We start from the raw sequence: 20314 nt of genomic DNA, 5'->3' as shown, positions 1-20314 counted from the left end.
TATATGTTACAAGAAAATATCCTCCTCGTAAAAGCTTATTTTATATATTTCTATTCTTAATTTTAACTAATGAAGAAACTCTTTGCTCCTGCAAAGCTTATCTTTTTTTGGAGAAAATATATTTCTTATTTAATTTAAGCTTTTTTATTATCTTATAAGTAATATTTTCTTCTCTAGAATAATAAATGCAACAAATTTTTTTTAAAAAATTCAATGTTGGAGTCAAGCTTGAATGAAAAAAAATTGGTAGAATTTAAAATAAAAATAAAAATTTAGACCCCCTATAAAAACTTGCTGGCTTCACCACGAGCTCAAATCATCTTACAATCAAATGACTAAAAAAAATTAAGATGATTTTATAATACTTGTTAATCACCTCACAACTTATAAATGGAACGAAAAATTTACTCGCAATAAAATATTTTTAAATTTTGATTTATATAAATAGTATTTTATTTAAAAATATATTGAATCCAAACAATATTATTTAAATGATGTAAATATATATATATTACATTAAAATATGTAGATTTAGAAAAATGCTATTTCACCCAAAAATAAAGATAAAAAAAGAAAAGAGGAATTTTGCTCCAATAATATTTATTTAGGAATCTATGCTTGTTTTTGGATGGGTGAGCAGTGAACAATCATTGATGAGTGATAAGATTTTCTAGGTAGGTCAGTTTTGTAGTAAAAAAAAAAAAAAAAAAAAATTTTAAGCCATCAATCATTGACCAAAATTCGATCCAATTTTATGTGGATGAGATTATCAGTCCTATTGTTATACAAGTATAGTTAAGACCAACATAAGCCAAGTCTTGGACTGTTGATTGAGCTAACTTCTTGTTGAATTCCAAAAATTTATTGCTAAGAATGTAGTTTTCTTCCAATTTCTCACTATTATTTTTGTAGCAATTGAAGTCACCAATAATTGCTCAAGTGATTAGTATTTGCAACAAAATTTTGAATTCTGCCCTACAGATACTTTCTATCATTAAAGGAGTTTGCAACAAAATTCAGAGATAAGAAGAAGAAAGTAGTTTAAAGATTATTTTGATTTGTTGGTTAGGAGCTTTGACTATCAACTAAAAAGTCTTGAGTTCAAGTCTTACATATGAATTTGTCTTAGGCTTTATTTGGGATAGTTTTTTATTGATTTCTAAAATAGCTTTTTAGCAATGATTTTTAAATTAAAAAATTTTGAACTAAAAAATTATTTAAAAAAATAATAAGAAAGCCATCTTGAACAACACCTAAATGTCTACAAAAAAAAGGTCATTGATCTCCTCTAAATCAAGTGAAATTATTATGTGTGGACGCCGAACGACATCCTGAGACCAACCAAAATGCGCCATGTCGCTCTTGCTCAGTTCTCGACTCGGTACTGCTCAATACCGCGACTCGGTACTTCTCTGTATCGCTGACTCGGTACTGCTCGATATCGCTGATGTGGCGGTTTATGATTGGTCTCTAGATGATGAACTATGTTCGACATCTGCACAAAATAATCTCTTATAAATCAAAGAGAGAGACATATATATAAATGTCATGTACTTTTGTCTCCAAATAAAAAATAATAATTTCAATTGCATTTAATTTTCACTCAAATAAATAACTTTTGAAAATAAAAAAACATGAAGTATATTTCTTAAAAAAAAAAAAAAAAAAAAAAAAAAAAAAAAAAAAAAAAAAGAACGAGTGCGCGTATGCCACGGCAGTATCTTAAATTAAACTCGAAATCTAGTGGCATTGCTATGCCCCCCAAGTACTACCGCAGTTCCTATAAGTTCACTTGGCTGCGTGCGCATTCCAACAGTCTCCGGCGGCCGCACAACTCTCTTCCTCCCCAGCCAGCGAAACCCTAAAACCATGTAATTTCTCTCCCTCTCCAAGATCGCCTGAAACCCCTCCAATGGCCACCGTTCGCGTCCCCTGTCGTGTCTGGATGCCTCTCCCAGAAGCTCACTGCGTTCTCCTCGTGGGTGGAAACCACACCTCCTCCAGATTCTGCACTCGCTAAACCCTCATCCCCGCCACCCTTCCGGCTTACAATCTCTCTCTGTCTCTAATCTCCTTTCTCGTTGAAGGGAAACAATCCACTGCCCTAATTCAACTAGCGATTGACCGATTCCCCCTCATGGGAACGACCAGATCTGCCGTCCTCAAGGTCCTTATTGCCAGCATTGCATCAACGGCGGCAATACTCCTCCTCTTTGATATCGCCGCAATCGCCGCCGGATCTGGCGGATGTGATTCTTCCGTCCCCGCCCCGCTCGCCGGAGCCATGGAGCTCGATTCTGCTTTCCGCGAGCTGATTTCACTGGGCTGGCTCGGCGAAGCCGACCACGCGGTCTTCGTCGGCCCAGACGCTATCGCTGCTGCGGTGATCGCCCAGCGGATGGGGCTTCCAGGGGCGATAGCCACTCCCACCACGGCATGCTGCGCGCTGCCGTTCGACGCGGATTCCTTCGACTTCGCGTTTTCCGCCGCACTGGACCGGGCCAGGGTCCCAGCCCGCGTGGTTCTTGAGATGGAGCGCGTGCTCCGGCCTGGCCAGGTCGGGGCAATCTTTCGCCTCCGACGGGCCTCCGGCTTAGGCCGGCCGGAGGAACTGATGAAAGCGGCGGCCCCGGTGGCCTCGCTACTTCGATTCTCTGACGTGATAGGCGCACGGGCAATGAACGGATCCGCTATGGTTGTGTTCAGGAAGCACCGCAACAGCGGCGGCGAAAGCGGCTCTTCTACGCCGTGGAACGGCGCCGACACTCTGTGCAAAGAAAGAATGACGATAATGCCTGGGATTATCATCGATGTAATTGAACTTGTAAGGGCTACTATCGTAGTGGGAACGGGTCGTTTCGGGACAGGTGTTGATCTTTTCGGAACTTGACACGCTCTAAACCTGTCTTTGTATCGTGCGTTGTTTTGTTTGTGTGGTGTGCTGTGTTGTTTTCTGAAAATAAGGGTGGTCCCCATCTGATGGGAATCGTACCGTCGATTTGATCGTGAACGGTTGTGATGTTTGTAGTTCGTTTGTCGGTGCTCTTAATTTGTATTATTGTCAGTATTTAATTATTGATGTGGGTAAGCCATCTCGTCATCTGATTGGTAGGCTCTTTTTGTTATGGTCCCAGTTCTTCATTGTGCACCTACTTGATATTGTTATTTTATCTTTTATTTTGGTCGTTTTCTTATTTTATTTATTCTTTTTTTTTGCAATTAATTTGGAATAGCTTTTTAATTACTTTCTAAAACAAATTTCTATAAAAAAATTTCAAAAAAAAATTGTTATCTTACTTAAGGATAGCATTTTAAAAAGCAATAAGAAAATTATCTCAAATGAAGTCTGAATAAATGTGACTTTAGAAAAATAATTGTTTATTCAAAATAATATGGAGAAAAAATGATTGAATTCTACAAAAAATAACTACAATAAGATTACATTAGATGTGAATTTATCAAATAAATTACAAAGAGCATGGCTATACCCTTTATAGGAAAGGATAGAAGATTTTGTTTGAGATTGCTAAAAATTCACTTTAAGAAGTAATAAGAAAGCCATCCCAAACGAAACTTAAGTGTTCCTTATATGTCAAACTCTACACCTCACCAAGATGCCTTTGGTCTATACTTTCATCATTATTTACGAATGCATTTAGAATTGTGGTTGGCTTTGAGTTACAATTTACTGATAGTACAAGTTGAAAACTTAATTTATGTTTCTTTCTTGTTCATGCAAGTGGGTTACAATTTTATAAAATTTTATCTAAATGACACACATTCGAATGAAATTAGCTGTCCAACCAACACCTATTAAGAAATCACTGCCACCATCCTTGTTTTTCGACATAACATCTATCTGCATTTCAACAATATATCATCATGCTCTCTAATCGATCGATGTTTATAATGTGTAGTTTGATTGGCCAATTTATCTTCTTCTTAAGTTAGTTCTAGTGAAAATCAAAAGCAATAAAAACATTTGGACTCTAATATGTACATGTCCTCATATTGTAATTTCAACTCTATATTATTGATCTATTGTATTGATTTTTTTGCTACCAATTTATATCTGATTGTAATCCAAAAATTCATATATGTCACTAAAGCCAATATGTCATCAACTTTTTGTTGCTCATAGCTGATTAAATTAGACCACTAATTTTTGAAGTAATGTCAGTGGTTGTTATTAAATCTTATGTAATGTAATAATATGTCATATTAATTCAAGTAGATAATTTCATTAATTGGTTTGACTAATTGTTAAAATGGTTGTCATTACGATGGTATGCTATTTATTTTAAATTCCATAAGATCCAAACTCTATAATACCTACCTATTGCATAATGTTCGATCTAAGTTCAAATAAGGTTCGAACGATGTTAGATGAAGGTGCAAACAAGGTTTGAATTGTGATCAAATATATTTGAACCATGTTGGTGTTGAGAGGTTCCTTGATCGAACCTTGTTTGAATGCAGCAAAATAAAAGGTAACAATCAACGTTGTTTGAATGGGGTTCGCACATGTTCGAACATTCTTAAAACTTAATTTGAACCATTTTCAATTTTTTAAATCATATTCAAATATTATTTGCACTTAAGAGTTCATTGAACTATCTAAATGTAGCAGAATAAACAACTATCAATGTTGCTCAAACAACGTTTGAATTGTAAGCAAACATGTTCAAACATTGTTAAAACCAAATTCAAAACATCTTTGAAACTTGTTTGAACATTAGTCACATTTGGGAGGTTCCTTGATCAAACCTTGTTGGAATGCAAAAAGTTTGAACAAGATTCGAACCATGTTGAAACATAATCTAAAACCAACATGATGAAATAACTATATATAACACAACAAAAAGCATTTATGCATAATATGTCTAGAATATAGAGCACAACTTTAATAGAGTGACATGTCATTACTTAAAGAGAGTAGAGTGCAATTAAAATTGTTGTAATATATAAAACAATGTATTATAAATTTAATAAAAAGGGCTATAACTTTCATTTCATATATCTTAATTATTCATATTGAATAATAAAATTTTTTATAATGGCAACCTATCAATGGACCTATGGATCTACAACAACAACAATAATGGGATAAAGCCAATTTTTGTAGATCCAATCATATAACTTCATTGTATTTGTTGGTAGTGAGATCTTAGATATTGTCCAATGAACTTTAAACTAATTCATTGGATAATATATAGTTTTACATCTTTAGTAACAAATATCAACACATATTCATGTTACTTAAAAGAGTTGATTCCTCTTTAATTTAGTGTGCTTATCCATCATTAGTATGTTGTCTTGATCGAACAATTCATCCAAGACAACAAAGCCTAGTTCAAAGGTCTTTGGGTAATACTATTTTCACTCCCTTATTAGATAACATAAAGTATTTATATGCTACAAAAATATTAAAATTATAGTGAGTAACACATTGCAACGATAGAGTTAAAAAGTTATCACGACTTCGATTGGCCAAAGTCATTTGCATATACAACATATGAAGCTACATTGCACATCCACTTCCAACTCCAATATCCTTTTTTTAGAATTGTCCTCTAAACAAGCTATGCAAGTCTTAATGAAAAAAAATTGTTTTCATCGATCGAACATATGTAGTCAATGGTACATATATCCATTGACTTGCGCCTATTGATGGATTTGTGAAAACTTCAATCAAATACTTATTATTCTTTGTCCTTCTCCTTTTATAATCTATTAATTTTAAATCATCTTTACTTACAATATGAAGTGATGGTTAACATTTTTAGCCTCCATCATCACATCATCTTCGGTCTCCATATAAATGATAAAATCAATTACAAGAATCTCCATATTTTTCTCCTCTTTCTCTACATCATGTTACATATCCATTTGAATGGAGGAATTAGTGGTAAGAACCTCTACATTATCCCTGTTACGTCCTGGAAAATTTGTGGTGATAGAGATATATAAAGTTTAGTGTCATAACTTTGTTCGAAGATCCATCACACAAACAGATAAAAGAGTAATGTGCATCATCTATATGAGACATCATATTTTTTATGTGGAAACCCCTAAAAATAGGAAAAAATTATGGGGTCTTGCCCAGTTTGAATGAATACATTAGTATTTGTAATTGATTACAAATAATGTCCTTCCTCAGGGGAAGATGTTGACTCAATGTAGCTAATATACATTATATAATGTCTTTACATGGTCGAGGCTGGAGAAAACCAATGTCACAAGAGTTGTTCTCATGAAAGTATTGTCTTGTTCATTTGATTGGTAGGGTCGTAATCGAATTATGATGATAAGAAGGACTATAGTCGACACACGATGGAAGTTGGAAGGACCGCTGTCGGGCAACAATGGTTAGAAAGACTATAGTCGGCGAGGGATGAAGGTCCAAAGGAACATAGTCGGGCGACGATGATCAGAAGGTTCGTAGTCGACGGACGACTAAGGTCAGAAGGACCTTAGTCGGGCGATAGTAGTCGGAGGGACCATAGTTGGCGGACGTCGGAGATAGAAAGGACCGTAGTCGGGTGATGGTGGTTAGAGGGACCGTAGTTGACTGGTGACGAAGGTCGGAAGAACCAAAGTCGGGTGAGGGAGGTAGGAAGGACCGTAGTTGTGACGATACAAAAAATTCGTGCCCAGAACCCCCCCCCCCCCCTCGCTAACGGGGTCTTGCGCCATTGATATGATTAACATAGTAAATAATTCCTTCCTCAATGAAGATTTGACTCGATGTAGCTAATAATACATATATGATATGCCTTACATGTTAAGGGCGGCAGGAAAACAATGTCACAAGAGCTTGTTCTCATGAAAGTATGTATCTTGTTCTTTTGATGTGTAAGGTCGTAATCGAATATTGATGATAAGACTATAGTGACACAGTGGAAGTTGGAAGGACTGCTGTGGGCAACAATGGTTAGAGGGACTATAGTGGCGGATGAAGGGTCCCAAGAACATAGTCGGCGACGATGGTCAGAGTCGTAGCGACGGCATGACATAGTCAGAAGGGACCTTAGTCGGGCGAATAGTAGCGGGGGACATAGTTGGCGACAGTTGGAGATAAGTAAGGACCGTAGTTGGGTGCATGGTCGGTTTGAGGGACCGTAATTGACGCAGGTGACGAAGGTCAGGAAGAACCAAAGTTGTGTAAGGAGTGTAGGAAGACCGTAGTTGTGGTGGGATACAAAAAACACCCCTCATTTGGGTCATCGAGGAAGAGTTTTTAGGGAATAAGTTATGAGGCAAATTTTTCAAAAGGTATATTGGATTTGAAATTTGGCAAACTGACTTAGACAAAAATAGGGGACCGAACTTACAAACTTTTTAACAACAGTGAACTGGAACAGAACCTAAATTGATTAACAAAAACTTGAACTCATAGTTGAACTAAACTTGACTTCTAATGGACATTAGACAGATGACATTAAACTCAAAGAAAACTTGGACATAATCAATGACTTGTAGCGCAATAAATAAAACTTGTAATTTGGCAAAGTGACTGCTTTAATTTAAATGCAAACAAGGATTAAGGAAATGATGCACTTCCATGCTTATAACTTATAACTTCATCTTTAATGAAAGTTGAGAATTAGCTACTTCAATAGAAATGCAGAGCCTAATGAACAAAGAATAAGAGGGTTGCAATGGTTAATGATTTAGTAAAGTGGAGAAGTTGCAAAGAATATAGTTTGCTTGCTATCAACAAGAGCTAATGGGTATCTTGCAAATATATACATCAGTTTCCACGAACATTAAATATATGCAAGAAAATGCAACAATTTTTCGTTCATTGTGTACAAGGAAATTGATAATGGATGTAGCATCATCCCTACGCTCAACATCAGCCAGTTTATGAATACATTGGCCCACCCACAAATGATGACAACTCGCCAAAGCGAATATAACAATACCTTGCAGTTCATATGCAAGCAAAAACTATGAATCCAGTACAAATATTAGTACCTACGAGCAATTGTAGGAGTACCCACAAGTAATTGTAGAAGCTTGTGACATGCATAGTAGTTCACCTACAACATACGAAAGACAATAAACACACAAATGCTTGCATTGATATGAGAGAGATTCATGATGTATACAATGTTTCATTCACATGCAATAGTAGATAAATCATCAAATGCTTTAAACACTTATGAATGGTAACAACAGGCATGCATTGATTATAAAGATGCCCTCATGCAGTCAATGTTAATCGAGCATTTAGCAAATACATGAGTTCCCTGCGGGTGAGGGGAATTGACATGCAACAAAGGCAATGAATTGCTCGAAATAAAATACAATTCCCACACAAATAATGAGGGATTTGCAACACACACTACATGTTATCTGCAAGTAAAACACTAGTTCATCTGTTGCAGGAGACCTGCTATACCCACGAAGTGTCATCACAAACAAAATGTTAAATGACTACAACAAATGTAAATCCATACGAGCTGATGTAGAAGATTCGTTGTACGCTTGGTGTGTCAACCACAAGCAAAATGAAGAATAACTACAACAAATAGAAATACCTGTGGTCGACGTTAGAAGATTTGTATGCAAAGGAATAACCATAAATAAAGTCATCATGCAAATTCAATTATCCACGGATAACTAGCAGGAGATTCATTAGTGCACTATAATCCAGACGCAGAAAGCAACAAGTAGTGCACTACAGTCTGCATGTACAAAGTAGCAGATGAAACTCAACCTGAAACACGACACAATGCCACAGGATCCACAACATGTATACAAGCGGACAGAAGACATTCGTAGGCCCTTAAATGAAATCTCAGACATTTTTCTAAATAAAATTACTTGCATAAATCAATCATATTTAAATATTTTAAAATGCCCCTTATGTATTAAATATGATCCCTTAAACTGAATCACAAAACCCCTGCATGTGCTATGATAAACGTGTTAAAGTTATAAATGTAAATGTTTGAGAATGCTACGTAGGGTTAAATGCTCATTTATTTGCAAACTAAACATAACCCGTATGTGCTCCGATCGTCACATATGATTCTTAAATCCAAAGGTTTGAGAATGATGCACGGGTAAAACACTCAAGTCTAATCCATCTCCTCAAAAGGATTGGAGTCGACATGACTTGAAGTACAAAATGCCTTCCAAATTCCTATAAATATATAAGAGATTTCAATGTCACCCCGATAATGAATATGTTGATCGAAAATCTCAACCGGATGGGTCAAGTCTCAAATCCAATAAAAGTCTAAACCGCCAAAATAAAATTCATTGCCTAAAAAACTTAAAACTAAAACTCATCCACCTCCCACAACTATTTATCGGGGGTGATAAAATTGAAATTAACCTCAGCTCACAAAGAGCGAATGCGTGTCGGGTTTATCGCTATGTTTCATTCTCAAATAGTCTCTTTCAAGCAGGGACATGACATGTTCCCTCAGATTGGGTGGTTTTGCCACAAAATAACACCATTATATTACGATCACGGGCAAAGCTTGTATGTTCCCTAACAGCTTCAAACGCTTAGGTAATGAATTATAGTGTATACTTGATAGGCATGAAAGCTCTCCATCAGCTAAGGTGAATTCTGATCATCCCCTTAGACGAACACCAACTCATGTCTACAAGGTATTCTTGGACGAAACAACCCATGACTGCTGATAAGGTGCCTTCTGTTAGGTTAGGTCGACTACCTCTAACTAAGTAAACCAGGGAATATGACAGGCCGGGACAACAAAATCATGGGTTCTTAATCGAGATCGTCTTCATTCCCCCCACAACCAATTTTAAGTTCATGGTGATAAACTCCAAAATTCATGTCTCAAATTCAAACCCTAAAATTATTGCTATTATACACTGAATTTACAACCTATGTAACCTCTTTAACGACTAGCCTTAATTGAAAGTTCTCCCTCATTATTGGGAGGGGTAAATAACTATATGAGCTTTCACATATAGGAAACCAGAACTCGGATCATAAAATCCACACAAAATGAGGGCAAAATCTCTGGGTAGTGTCTTATCTAAAACCCAATATACCTTCTGAAAATTCACCCTGAACCTAATCTTGTTAAAACTCTCCGCCATCATCATTACACTAAAAAAATAGACTAGCACGAAGAGGATGGGGCGCATTATGAAATTTTCAGAGTCCACAATTATAGTGGGCAGGCAATAGTGGTAAGAGGAAGGACCGACAGTGCCATCCAAATAGAGGTTCAACGACGATGATCGAGCAAAGGTCTAGCAGCAATGCTTTGGTGGCACAAATGCGTCGGCGGTGGTGCCGGGGTGGAGCTTCTAGATTCTTCAAGCTCTAGAGCTCTTCTCTTTCTCCTCCTCCCTCCCTTTATGTGAATAATGAGAGTTTATTTATAAATTTTTTAGGATTGACATCCTCAATAAATGTGGAGAAGATCCATGATAGATTTGGTGTGTTCTATAGGATGGTCCATATTGATTCAATGATTCCCTTCATCATGGGGCATTTATTGAACACTTAAGTGCATTATTGATGTCATAATTGAGTGATCTTGGGTTCGTTGGATTCATCTCGTCGAGCCGCTCGATTCAAATATAAAGATGACATATTTGGATATCATTTGTTCATCCAATTAATGCTCTAAAGCTTTTAAGAATGCTTTGGTCCTTTAATTTGATCTCATATGGGCTCGTATTGGGCTGAATTTGGTGTCATTGGATTCGTCTCTTTGAGATTTCAATTTGACTATAAGTTTGTTGAAATTGAAGTTTAGATGATCCCAAATTTAATTTTGAAAGTTTCTAATGCATATTTGCATCAAAATTCATGCCCAATCAAAGCAATTTTTGGTAACATATCAATCCCCATTCTCCTTCACCACCTCACCTCAAGCCTTTGATTGAATGGTTGAATGAATAGCATGAACTCCTCACCATCCTCCTCCCCACTCATCTATGTACAAGATTCAAACAAGACTATATGAGTTTTAAATCATGTTTAATCCCTGCTCAAGCTCTATTCTAACCTAATAGGATTTATGATTCAAATAAAATTCAAATAATATTTAAAACTCATATTACTCTACTTCGAACCATGTTATGAATCTAATATTCAAATCCTATTTTCAAAAACAAACATTCAACCCTACTTTAAACAACAATCAAACATTAATTATAACATTTGAATTAAAAAAAAGTTATAACATTCGAATCTTGTTAGTCTTTGAACCTAAGATTCTCCTTTTATCCTCTTCCTATTTTAAGAGTATCTTATTTATATCTTAATAACTATGATAACATCTTCAAAATCCATGAACAATAAATTGCAGTTAAGTAGAGAAACTAAAGATCATCACATCACTATTAAGTAGAGAATCTAGAGATCATCGCGAAGCTTTATGATAAATCAATCACAAGAGTTCAAAGATTTCGTTTGGAACGGTTTTCTTGCTACTTCTTAAAGCAACTTTTTTATACAAAAATTAAAATTTTTGTACTTGAAAACTGTTTTAGAAAGCAGTAAAAAAACCGACCCAAACGAAGCCTAAATCACACAAACTTTTAAGATAGAAGATATTTGGAAGAGAAAAGTTCAAGCTGCAATTTGGACAGCTTTCCCTTCTTCGAATGTTCACATGATTACATTTATTAAGGGAAATGAATCATATTTCAATAGTGAAGGTATATGCGTCCAAGGCATAGAAAATCATATATACTCCTTGTTCATGTAGGTTGTACAAGATTATTGCTATGTGCAAATGTGCGCATTCCTTGCAAGTGTGCAGGTTGACAAAAAGTATCTAATCGAATAGGAAAAACTAAATAGCAAACATAATTGCCACACATCATTTAACTTAGGTTTCGTTTGGGATGGTTTTCTTATTGCTTTTTAAAGCATATTTTTAGTACAAAATTTTAAATTTTTATACTAAAAAGCTACTTTAAGAAGCAGTAAAAAAGCCGTCCCAAATGAAGCTTTAAGCTTCCTGATCTTTTCTGAGCATTCACAAGAAGAAAAAGCCTTCAGCTTTGAGTGCATAACTCAAATTTTTTTAAGTTCTTCAATGCTACAGAATTGAGATGCCTATGTTGGATCAACTACTGCAATGAAAACAATGGAAAGAATGCTTGGTATCTGCCGATAATTACAACGGTGATGCAGCGTGAGGAGAGATAATTGGCGAGAGCATCTTCGTCGAAAGTTGCTGATCACTCTTCCTCACTTTAAGGTCCATAAAGTCGGTGATCATGCCGGGCTTTGTAATATGAAAGGAGTTGACATCCACATCACCAGCAAGCATCTTTACTATGGAGGACATTGAAGGTCGCAGTTTGGGTGAGTCTTGAGTACAAAGGAGCCCAACCAGTAGAAATCTGTAGGCCTCTTCAGCATTTAAATCACTTCCTAATGATGTGTCTATGATGCTTTCAAGCTCTCCTTTCTCGTAGAGAGCCCATACCTGAAGCGTAAAAGCCTTCAGTTGGGATACCATAACACCTCTAATTTATACGTTGCAAGTAAAATGGATTGAATAAAGATTGAATAAACATTGATGGAATATTTCAAACACTACACATAAGTCACCATGATAGCATAGAGTTCTAGTAGGATTTCCATTAAATAATCACTTCCAACTTTCAAACAGCTATTTCCCATTCATTCAGCCAACTAAAAAGGTACAAAAATTGGACAACTTATGCAAATTAATGCTGCTACATAATCATATCAAGCGGGTCATGAATAAAAGAACTGGTCAACACAATAGTTGCAGCAGATTGCTAATTGAATTGTTCCTGAGCCTTGAATTATTTTTCTTCAAACAAATTGTTAAGTTCAAGTCCTTCATAACATCATGAAATAAGCTGATTCTTGATATCAATTTTAAAATTAAAATTTAGACTTCGTTTGGAATGATTTTTAATTGCTTCTTAAAGCGGCTTTTAGTACACAAATTAAAAATTTGATACTAGAAAGCCACTTTAAAAAGCAGTAAGAAAGCCGTCCCAAACAAAGCTTTAATCTTAACCCCAACTGCCATAAGAATGAAAACAGCTATAATACAATTAGTCAAATCCTCTATAAGTATAAGTACAAAAATTTATGATGAACAAATATTAAAACATTTTCAGTACTACTCTGAAAGAAACTTTCCCATATAATAGTTCAATATCCTAGAACAGAGATATCACCTGTTCAAATGTTAAGAGTTGTTTTATATATCAAAATTGGGAATGAAAAACTATGCTGGCTCGCTTCAAATATGAACAAAAGTTGCCAAATAAAAGTATTTTAGTTGTTATCAATCTTCTACCCCAAATCTAAGTAGACACTACTTGCCATGTTTCATGGGTCACCTCATTAAATCAGAAATTTTGTAATTTCGGATCTGGCTAAGGCTTTGTTTGGGACGGCTTTCTTACTGCTTCATAAAGCAATTTTTCAGTACAAAAATTAAAAATTTTGTACTATAAAGCTGCTTTAAGAAGCATAAAGAAAGTTGTCCCAAATGAAGCCTAATTCGTTAGTGCTGTCATACATAGATCAATGGCTGTTACAAAAAAATCAGGAAGGTGCGATTCAACGGGCTCTTCTAATGACACTGAGTTTAGTTAATTAGTTCACTTAGTTCAAATGGTGGGTCAATAAGCACCAACACTGGCTAGCCTTAGAATTAGTGACATCAAGCACATGGCAAGCCAAAATAAGTTCAGGACAAGTCCACAAGGCCCCCTGGCTCATTAGGATACGTGATGGAGATATGGAGGGCTACAAATCAAAGTCCACAAGGAGTTTAATTACAATTTACAAAATCAATCTTATGATGGAGATGTCAGCCCAAGCATGAATAAGTGGAGAGAGAAGGATAATTGCATGAGCCAAGGAAAACCAAATCACTCTTCCTTAATTTACTCCATCAAATTTCTACCTCATGACCAATCAAAACATAATCCAAGGAGGGTTTTAAGATAAGTGATAAGTCAAAAGTGATTTCCATATATTAAGGGATTAGATAGCTAGAATTTGTTAGTATAAGCAGTAATCATATAGGATAAACAACATATTCTATAAATTATCATTTAAATTTTCACTAGAATTTCTCTATTTATTTTAATATATCTCAAAAGCTAAAAATAGCGACCCTTTTGTAGTAAATTATCATTTATTGAACAATATAAAGAGCGATAATTAGGTCCCCCCTTCTCTCTAGCTGACCACATTACGCATTGGGGCTTTTATTTTCAATTTATGGCTATCTAGCATTCCCTTTTCCTAAACTCTAATTTCTCACCACCTCTTTCTCTTAAGAAACTCTCCAAATACCCTAAAGTCTTGCCAGAGGCAATCACAGCAGGATTTGATTATGGGAACAAACCACACACCTTTACATTTAAGACCGGAGAGAAAAGGATATAAAACTCATTCTTCTCAGTTCCTGGCAATGTCTAATTTGAAATTTGGAAATGAAATTCTGACAACGGTATTTCATTCAACTAACATACCTAAATGGCCAAGAAATTAAACCTAATGAAGATGCACCTAAAACTAATCACGTTTGAAAAAGTAAACAATGGTAACTATTCCCAGAGTTATCTAAATCACCCTCCACACAATCTGCAGCAAGAGTTTAGAAGTTATAGGAAGGAAGAAAAAAAAATTATATAAGAAGAAAAACTTGTCCAGTGGAAGATTCTAGTTGATAAATGAAGCTTCTGTGTGTCTATAAAGAACATAAACATTCTTACTCTTTCAAGAAGAAACTGATCTTCAAATGGTAATCTTGTATTTGTGTTGAGTCTTCCACTGATTATCTCCAGCAGAAGAACACCAAAGCTATAAATGTCAGCCTTCCTCGTCAATTGCCCAAATATTGCATACTCCGGTGCCAAGTAACCTCTATTTAATAAGAAATTACCAGTTAGTAGATTTACTTTGTTAAACAAGGACTTGCACACATAGTACGCATGATGTGAAGTGAATGAAAAGTTAACTGTAGAGGTCCATATTGAAATCATGTCATGCTAAACTAGTGTTGCATCAGAAAAGGAAGAATCACACAAACAAGATCACATAGGGAAGAGTCAATGCATCCAACTCACATTGTTCCAGCTACCCTGGTGCTGACATGGCTCATATTTGAAGGTAGAGATTTTGCTAAACCAAAATCTGAAATCTTAGGAGTCAAATCTTTATCTAGAAGAATATTACTGGCTTTGATATCTCGATGCACAATATGAGGAGATGCCTCCTCATGAAGGAATTTGAGCCCTCGAGCAACACCAATGCAAATTTTTGTTCTTGTTTTCCAGTTGAAATGAACTTTGCTGTCACTCCCACCTAAGATTAGAAACAAATCAGAATACAAAGCTACCCAAAACTAGATTTGTATCTTGAAAAAAGACAAGACAAAGAGCAAAGACTTACCAAAAAGCATTTTTGCAATGCTGTTGTTCTCAAGGTAGTTGTAAACCAATATCCTCTGATTTCCTTCCACACAGCAACCATATAAACTGACAAGGTTCTCATGGATTATATTGGAGATCATAGCAATCTCATTTAAAAATTGGTGCACTCCCTGTTTTGACGCAGAGGAAAGAACTTTAATTGCAACAACTTTCCCATTTTTTAGCCTCCCCTGCAAAGCAAAATTGCAACTCTTTCGTTAAAAAGGGTACACTTGTTAAGTGAAAAAATCCAGTAAGCTTCCATGAAATTACCTTGTACACGCAACCAAAACCTCCCTCTCCAACCTTATTAGAAGGACTGAAATCATTGGTTGCTTGTCGCAATTCTTTGTAGGTATATATTTTCACTTTGGAATTGCCTGGGATTCCTAAGATGAGAACAATAACAACAAAATATTTAACTGTGGGAAATTTTCAGAAGGTGCAATTTCAACTTTGGATATAGATATAAATATGCACCGAATAATGATTTAGCTACCTTCATCACCTACATATGACAACCTTGATGACTTCCTCCATTTTACAGTGAATGAGAAACAAGTCATTAGTAGAAAATCTAACACTGCAATTTTATTAATGTTGATGTATTGAAGAAATAAGAGAAGCCTGCAAAACAAATGAACTATTTATCAGAGAAATATCACAAAACGCATGACCCAGAAAACTATACAAGGCCTGAAAATTCGTAGAAAAGGTACACAAAATGAGATTTTCACTGAAAACCTAGAAGAACCCTCAAAACAAAATGTTCATATGCAGTTACCCAAAGCCTATCTTTCTTCATTACTCATGCAAACCAGAGGGAAATAACTCAAAAAAGAAAGAAATTTTGAAAGAGAAATAAGAAGAAAAAAAATGATCCGTCAGAAAGACTAACCTGCAACGCAAATCACTTCACAGGAGACCAATTATGGAGGAGAGGTTCCACTGGGTAGAAAACTCAAGCAAGTTCCTCCTTTCGCTTAAGAGAAAACCCAGAGGTAGGTAGAGAGAGACGGAGGGGGAGTGAGAGACCCCCTCGGCGCCCCATTGTGAGAATATATCCACGCTGTAGGTGAATGCCGACGGAAGCTGAGCTACGCGCTGACCTTCCAATAAATTAAATTTTTTTTTTACAAAAATACCACCTTATTTCAGGCTAATATCTAAAACTTTAATATTTTATAACTATCATTCTATCACTCATATAAAATTTTAATATCAAATATATCATTTATATATTTCATTCTTACCACTCATATCATCCTATAAACTTTAATTTTTCATTTTATGCACCCATAATTATTCTATAAATGGTAGTAATGTAATAATAAAATTTTAGGTATTAAATATGTAAATAATATAAAATAAAATGGTATGTATGTAAATCCAAATAAAATAAAATTTTTCCCTCAAATGTTTATTTTGGAGTTTTTTTTTTCAAAAATAAAATTTATTGAAGTTGTTTCTATTTCTATGAAATTGATTATAAAAAATTAAATTGATACTTTTATAATGTTAGAGATTTGTTTTTTTTTTTAATAGAGGTATCTATCTGTTGCAACCTCATAGGAGGCTCATGGCGTCTTAACTAATCCCTCAAAAAGCCTACTAGTAACCAGCCCACAGGTGCAAGACCCGTAGTTATTTTTTCCTCCTCACTTAATGGATCGAGCCGTATGAGAGGGGAATCGAACATGAGTATAAGAGTTTCTCAATCATGCTCGTCCACCAACCCAACTAAGCCTGATGGAATGTTAGAGATTATTTTAATCATTAAAAAAAAAGGACCAATTCAAAATTTTTCTCTAAAATCAAATAAATTGAAAACATTCTGCCCTTAATGAAGACAAAAGAATGAAGATAAGAAACTTCTTAGGTATTTCAGTTTTCATAGGTCAAAATGTCACATGCGTTTTTTCCTGGCACGAAATTAAGAATTTGTAATCTATTTAAGCACGTGGATTCCGTGTATTAAGCTTACAGTTTGAAAAACTAATAATGATTTTTTACAAATATTATATTAATAAATTTAATTATAACAAATAATTATTAATCCCTAAACCTAAAACTATACAAATAATAATCAAATAAAAATATACTTAATATTAAAAAAACTGAAAGCCATCGGCATTGACTTCAGGTCATAATGTCACGTGCGTTTTTTCTTTCCTGTTCTCATTATAAAAGGATTTATTTTACGATAAATTTTTAATATAAAATCGTTTACGTGAAAGCCAACCGGAAAAAGGAAAATTTAAAACTAATGCCAGTTGCTTTGCTCAAGCAAGCAACTACTTAGCTCGCCGATGTGAGGGTGAGGTAATCTGATGGGCACGGATGATGTGGCGAATTATTAAATTTAAATTAATGTTGAAATAGTTATATTTGTTCTAAATTAAAAAAAAAAAACATTTTGAAAATTAATTCAAAGTTCTTAACAAAAAAAATTAATTTATGGAATATAAATTTCTAATTTTTTTTATTTAGAAGTTAAATACAGTAAAGGCTTAATTTAATTTTAGTTTCAAATTGTTTTAGTATATTCAATTTGTGAACAACTTGTTCACATGGCCACTTAGGAACTTTTATTTGGTCCGGTCACGGGACATAGCTCTACATTCGGCCGCCAGTAGAATCGCGCCACGCGTTCTCACTATTTACCGCGCGCCCCGACAACCCAACCTGAAACGGACCCAGGATGGCTCGGTATTTCTCAATATTGCTCGGTATTGCTAGATATTGGTCAATTTTGCTCGGCAATAACCAATACCGAGCAAATACCGAGCAATACCGAGCAAATACCGAGTAATACCGAGCAATACCGAGTTTTTCTAGAAAAACTCGGTATAACTCGGTATTGCTCGGTATTGGTCTTCACAGAGCGGTATTTCTCATTATTGCCAAACAATACCTAGCAATACCGAGCAAATACCGAGTAACACATCGCAATACATGAACATAGCATTCCCGGGTTCCGGTCCGGGTCAAGTCGTCGGGCTGCGCGGTAAAGAGTAAGAGCACGTGGCGACATGTTATTGGCGGCCAAACATAGCTCTACATCCGGTCAGAGGACGTAATAATTATTTCCTAAGTTGCCCAATCGTCTCGCCCTCCCCTGCATTCCGACCGAGCCCCATGCTTGAGTCTCCAGCCCGACTGCCCCACACCAGGGTTTTGACCGACCCCACACATTCACTCGTTTTACGTTAGAGCCCCGCCATAGTGATTGAGCCGATAAACGACTATGTCAGTTGTTTAATAGGTGAACAACTATGCTAGTTGTTCAATAGGTGAACGACTTGCTTTTTTGGCCACATCATCTTCCATGTCACAGCTTCTTTATGCCATGTCACAACTCCACCCTACGTTACGTCAGAGCCAGTCGTTGCTTAAACAAATGACTGGCATTACGTTTTTTTTTTTTCAGATTCATTTCCATGTATACAATTTTTAAATGATTTTATTTTAAAAATTTTTCCTTTATTTTAATATCTAAAAATATGCAGACAGGCAGATTGACTTTTTTTTTTTAAAAAAAAATAATATCCGAAGTTGGAATTTTTGGGTTTGGTTGACGGGATATGTCATTTATTGGCACCCCTATATATAATATTATATGAAGCATATTATTGATATACATGAACATGATATATTGATGTTGCTAAATATAATTATATGAGGCATAACATATTGATATATACATGATAATGATATACTTGAATATGATAGTATGTATATCATTGCTATATGTGAATAAGTTACATACATCTGATTCAGATTATAATTCATTAGCAAACATGAAAATACAAAGTGATGCAAGTATATATACATTGATTAATATAATGATATGTATAGGATACATGCAATGACATACTGACATATATGATTACATGAGATGGCCATTAGAATATACATGAACATATCCCACATGATAATATTAATCATATTTACCTACATGTTACATGTATAAGGATAAGCATATAATGGTATTAATTTAGCATATGATTAGCTTTTATAATTATTGATAACAGCTGCATTGATCTACCTTCCTTTCATTGAATATGGTAATAGGCTTCATGTAATTTGTTGAGTTGTGCACTTACTATGTTTGTTTAAAGGCAAATCTAATATCGATACCCCAAAAGTCGATTAACTATGCTTAATTTGGTATAACTCCCAACCTATTATAATTTCATTTTGAAAGTTTAAGTTATGGTGGAGATTGAGGGAGCATTGTGACATTGAGTTCTCAATGTGGATGTTGAAACTCAAAGAGGAAGATCTTGAGAGAGATCTTCTTGCAAGATCTCTAGAGAGGGAGCGAGGAGGAGGGAGAGGGGAGAAGAGCCGTGAGCCAAAATGCTTCAAAACTTTATTTCCTTGGCTACCCTATTACAAGCTAAAGACTCCTTTATATAGACTCCTAAAGCTCTACAAAGCAACACAAATGGCTATACACTTTGCCATACAAGACACCAACATAAAAGCTGTGATGCCCCAAGATCTAACTTGGAAAGAATGTCAATCAATTTCCCAAACAATTTACCAGAGTTATCTAAAACTTTCAATTAGACAGTCTATCAAACATCTAAGAAATTTAAAACATCAATATACAAGTCGATTCATATCTCAAAAATCATGTACAATACTCAGGAACTACACTACAATCACCAGTACTGAAATCTATCCTGAGTACAAAAGAATCATAATCAATCAAAAGACAAAAACCTGAAGATCTGGATCAAATCCTATCTTCTGCTCCCTTGCCCTGACCTGAAAATATCAACCACATATAATGAGCTTTACAAAGCCCAGCAGGTCACCTAATACCTATAACTGAAATCAAAGCACGGCGATGCTATCAATATGCATGTCAGTCAATCAA

General features: G+C 35.2%; 1 protein-coding gene across 2 annotated transcripts; it reads right to left on the bottom strand.

The window, feature by feature from the left end:
• Window positions 1-11611: 11611 nt before the first annotated feature.
• LOC110103399 (cold-responsive protein kinase 1) lies at window positions 11612-16522 on the bottom strand. Of its 2 annotated transcripts, none has more exons than XM_028698173.1 (7): window positions 16325-16522; window positions 15926-16052; window positions 15700-15815; window positions 15407-15617; window positions 15082-15319; window positions 14728-14878; window positions 11612-12443 (listed from the first exon to the last, which is right to left on the bottom strand). In XM_028698173.1, the coding sequence occupies exons 2-7, from the start codon at window positions 15990-15992 to the stop codon at window positions 12129-12131; spliced, it is 1098 nt and encodes a 365-aa protein (XP_028554006.1). In that variant the 5' UTR covers window positions 15993-16052; window positions 16325-16522; the 3' UTR covers window positions 11612-12128. The 2 variants fall into 2 exon arrangements, with proteins under 2 accessions (XP_028554006.1, XP_028554007.1); XM_028698174.1 differs by having other exon boundaries at window positions 15926-16053; window positions 16353-16522.
• Window positions 16523-20314: the final 3792 nt, after the last annotated feature.

The sequence above is a fragment of the Dendrobium catenatum genome, unplaced genomic scaffold (assembly GCF_001605985.2).
Source record: "Dendrobium catenatum unplaced genomic scaffold, ASM160598v2 fragScaff_scaffold_1056, whole genome shotgun sequence".
In the NCBI taxonomy this organism is placed as follows: domain Eukaryota; kingdom Viridiplantae; phylum Streptophyta; class Magnoliopsida; order Asparagales; family Orchidaceae; genus Dendrobium; species Dendrobium catenatum.
Note: the sequence above shows the minus strand (reverse complement) of the source record. Positions and strands in the feature narration are given on the sequence as shown.

Bases quoted from the DNA above. Each gene is read 5' to 3' on its own strand.
- LOC110103399 (XM_028698173.1), bottom strand. From the start codon at position 15,992: ATGACTTGTTTCTCATTCACTGTAAAATGGAGGAAGTCATCAAGGTTG. The intron at 15,618-15,699 runs GTAATTTCATGG...TTTGCTTTGCAG, and splicing joins GTTTTGGTTGCGTGTACAAG to GGGAGGCTAAAAAATGGGAA. The intron at 12,444-14,727 runs GTAAGAATGTTT...TTTACGCTTCAG, and splicing joins ATCAGTTTCTTCTTGAAAGA to GTATGGGCTCTCTACGAGAA.